At 34.6% G+C, this 3,840-nt stretch overlaps 1 protein-coding gene across 1 annotated transcript; it reads left to right on the top strand.

Annotated features, from left to right (window-relative positions):
• The first annotated feature begins 243 nt into the window (after nucleotides 1-243).
• Nucleotides 244-2,609, top strand: LOC120087762 (pentatricopeptide repeat-containing protein At3g16010). Its single transcript, XM_039044686.1, has 2 exons — nucleotides 244-469; nucleotides 602-2,609. Exons 1-2 carry the CDS (start codon nucleotides 391-393, stop codon nucleotides 2,443-2,445), a joined length of 1,923 nt encoding a protein of 640 aa, XP_038900614.1. The 5' UTR covers nucleotides 244-390; the 3' UTR covers nucleotides 2,446-2,609.
• Nucleotides 2,610-3,840: the final 1,231 nt, after the last annotated feature.

The following is a 3,840-nucleotide window of genomic DNA, read 5'->3' on the forward strand; positions in this document are numbered from 1 at the left end:
CTAAGAATTCAACTATTATACTTAAGAAAGATGCACATCATTGCAAGAAATAAGAAAGAATTAGGCTTGTCAAAGGAGACTTAAAAAATTAGTTTTTTTATTTTTCAAAATTGATAATTAATGAAAATATTTAAAGGTAAAAAGAGTATTTATAAGCTTAATTTTAAAAAATGAAAATAGAAAAACAAATTGTCATGAAAGGGAGCTTAATTTTCGATTGCCCGTTGGTTCGGTTTTCTTATTAAAAAGCGGAGCCCAAATTCGAGTATGGATCAAAGAAACATTGAGAAAAATACTTCGCCAGTTTTCCCTTCCCATCTCTTCTTCGTTCTTCCTCCTCAATCGTTGCAATTTATGTGTATTTGATTCGGTGTTTATTGATTTTCTCCAATGGCATTGTACCAATCACTCGTTTCGAAGCGTTCCATCTCTTCTCTCCCCTGTCTCTCTGCGAGAATCAAGCAAACAGGTTAGCTTCCTTTTCATTTGGCTTCAATGGCAGCCCACAAAAATCTGTAATATCTTCGAAAATTCCTCTGTTTCACATTCATAAATACCCATTTCCACTCAATCACTGTTTATGTTTTGATTCTTTTTGCAGAAAATGAAATTGTTCAAATGTTTCGAGTGCCCAGTCCAAGGCCCGAAGCTTCCAACTTCCCGATCAACCGGAAGGTGCCGCGGAGGGATCCTTCTGTTCGGACTCTAGACGAGAGATTCATAAGGATTTTGAAAATTTTCAAGTGGGGAACTGATGCAGAGAAGGCGATTGAAGTACTGAAGCTCAAAGTTGATCACAGGTTAGTTCGTCAAGTCTTGGAAATTGATGTAGAAATTAGGGTTAAAATTCAATTCTTCAAGTGGGCTGGAAAGAGAAAGAACTTCCACCATGATTCCACTACATATATGGCTTTAATTCGATGCTTAGAGGAGTCTGGACTGTTTGGTGAAATGTGGAGGACAATTCAAGACATGGTTCGTAGTCCATGTTCTGTTGGTCCAGCTGAATTGTCTGAAATTCTTAAAATCTTAGGAAAGGCAAAAATGGTGAACAAAGCATTATCTGTGTTTTATCAGATTAAAGGTCGTAAATGTAAACCAACAGCAACCACTTACAATACCTTGATCTTGATGCTTATGCAAGAAGGTCACCATGAAAAAATCCATGAGCTCTACAATGAGATGTGCAAGGAGGGTAACTGTTCCCCTGATACAATCACTTACAGTGCACTTATCTCTGCGTTTGGAAAACTAGAGCGTTACGATTTCGCATTTCGATTGTTTGACGAGATGAAGGAGAATGGCTTACAACCAACTGAAAAGATTTATACTACCATACTGGGAATGTATTTTAAGTTGAATAAGGTTGAGGCAGCTTTGGGTTTGGTTGAGGAGATGAAAGGAAAGGGCTGTGCTCCAACTGTCTTCACTTACACTGAATTAATTAAGGGGCTTGGGAAAGTTGGAAGGGTAGATGATGGCTATAGTTTGTTTCTTAATATGTCGAAGGATGGTTGCAAGCCTGATGTTGTACTTATAAACAATTTGATCAGTATATTGGGCAGGGCGGGCCGTTTGGAAGATGCCCTAAAGCTTTTTGGTAAAATGGATTCTTTGCAGTGTGTACCCAATGTGGTTACATACAACATTGTAATAAAAGCTATCTTTGAATCAAAAGCTCCAGCTTCAGAGGCTGCTTTGTGGTTTGAAAAGATGAAGGCGAACGGCATTGCTCCCAGCTCGTTCACGTATGCAATTCTTATTGATGGTTTCTGTAAGACAAATAGAGTTGAGAAGGCTTTATTGCTTCTTGAAGAAATGGATGAAAAGGGGTTTCCTCCATGTCCAGCTGCTTACTGCAGCCTGATCAACAGTCTTGGACAGGCGAAACGATACGAAGCTGCAAATGAGCTATTTCAAGAACTAAAAGAGAATTGCGGGCGCTCTAGTGCTCGTGTATATGCTGTGATGATAAAACACTTTGGCAAGTGTGGACGTCTAAGTGATGCTGTTGATCTTTTTAATGAAATGAAAAAACTTGGTTGCAGCCCTGATGTTTATACTTATAATGCACTCATGTCAGGGATGGTCAGGGCTGGAATGATCGATGAGGCTCATTCCATGCTGAGAACGATGGGAGAAAATGGTTGCACGCCGGACATAAACTCACACAACATTATATTAAATGGTTTAGCTAGAACTGGTGGCCCGAAACGAGCAATTGAAATGTTTACAAAGATGAAACATTCAAAGATCATGCCAGATGCAGTTTCTTATAATACTGTACTTAGTTGTCTCAGTCGAGCTGGTATGTTTGAGGAGGCTGCAAAGTTAATGAGAGAGATGAAGTTGAAAGGATTCGAGTACGATCCCATCACTTACTCATCGATCCTCGAAGCAGTTGGTAAAGTTGATGAAGATTGCACTCCAATTACTTCATTGTAAAGATCTCAGGCTAGTTTCTTTTAGGCTTTATAGATTAACTTATTATTTTCAGGATGTACCATGTTGCTTTCTTATCAGCAATTCGATAACTGACATCGACAAAGTTCTTAACTGTACAAGAGCATTCTTATTTGAGTAATGCTATCACAGAGGTTATGATTTTACCATGGCTAGCACTAGCAGCAAGCTAGATGAAGGTTTAATGCTGTGATAAGATTGTCTTATTTGATTCAACCATTCAAAAAGGTTAACTGCCTTGGAGGCTTCCAACAAAGTTCACTCTTTGAAGCTAGAAATCATAGAATTATTATTGCTGTTGTGATTTATGGAGTTCATATATATGTTTTCTATCATTTCTTCCAGTGACAGTGCCTGCAAGGTCTGACAAAGGCAAATTAGAGGACTTTGTTGGTTGATGTGGAGAACATTTGTAGGATAAATTCAGCTAGAACATAGGACAAGTTAATGAGTGATATTCTCCATGGATCCCAAATTACAATTGGGTTAAAATATCATTTTTATTTATGTACTTCTTCCATATTCTATTTGTACTCCATAGGTATAATTTGTCTCAATATTTTCGATAAATCTTAGAAATAGTCAATATAATTTATTTTTTATTTTAAAGGAAAAAAACATTTAGTCTTATTAGGATACTACCAAAAAATACTAATCTCACATTATTCAGTAAATTAAATCTTTAAGGGTCATTTGGATCACATATATTGTTTTATGGGTGTAGATATTAAATGTCTAAAATTAGAAAAGATAACTTTTTGGTCCTAGGTTTTCAAATGTTACACATTTGATCTTTTAAGTTTGAGTTTTGTTTCAGTTGAGTCTTTAAGTTTCAAAATGTTATAGTTTTATCCTTGAAATTTGAGTTTTGTTTCAATTTGGTCCCCAAATTTCAAGATTTTACATTTTTAACTTCATTTTTTTTTATTAAATATTCACTTTCCATCATTAACATCAATTTCTATTAATTAATTAAAAATATTTAGAGTAAAATTTTAATTGTAATTTTAAAAGTGATAAAAAAATAGTGAAACTTAATTAATTATAATCCTTTCAATGATTTTAAATTTATTAACATAAATTAACACTGAAAATGGAAAATGAGTATTTGGCGAATAATCAAGGTTAAAAGTGTAAATCTTGAAATATAGAGGTCAAATTGAAGCAAAACTCAAATGTCAATGGTAAAATTGTAACATTTTGAAACGTATGGACTAAATTGAAATCAAACTCAAAACTTAAGGATTAAATGTATAACATTCTAAAACATATGGAATAAATAGAAACTAAACCCAAAACCTGTTGTATTTTTCCCATAGTTATTTAATGACATATAAGAGAACAAATAATATAGTCATAATTAAATTTAATTATTTA

This window comes from Benincasa hispida, chromosome 1 (assembly GCF_009727055.1).
Source record: "Benincasa hispida cultivar B227 chromosome 1, ASM972705v1, whole genome shotgun sequence".
In the NCBI taxonomy this organism is placed as follows: Eukaryota; Viridiplantae; Streptophyta; class Magnoliopsida; order Cucurbitales; family Cucurbitaceae; genus Benincasa; species Benincasa hispida.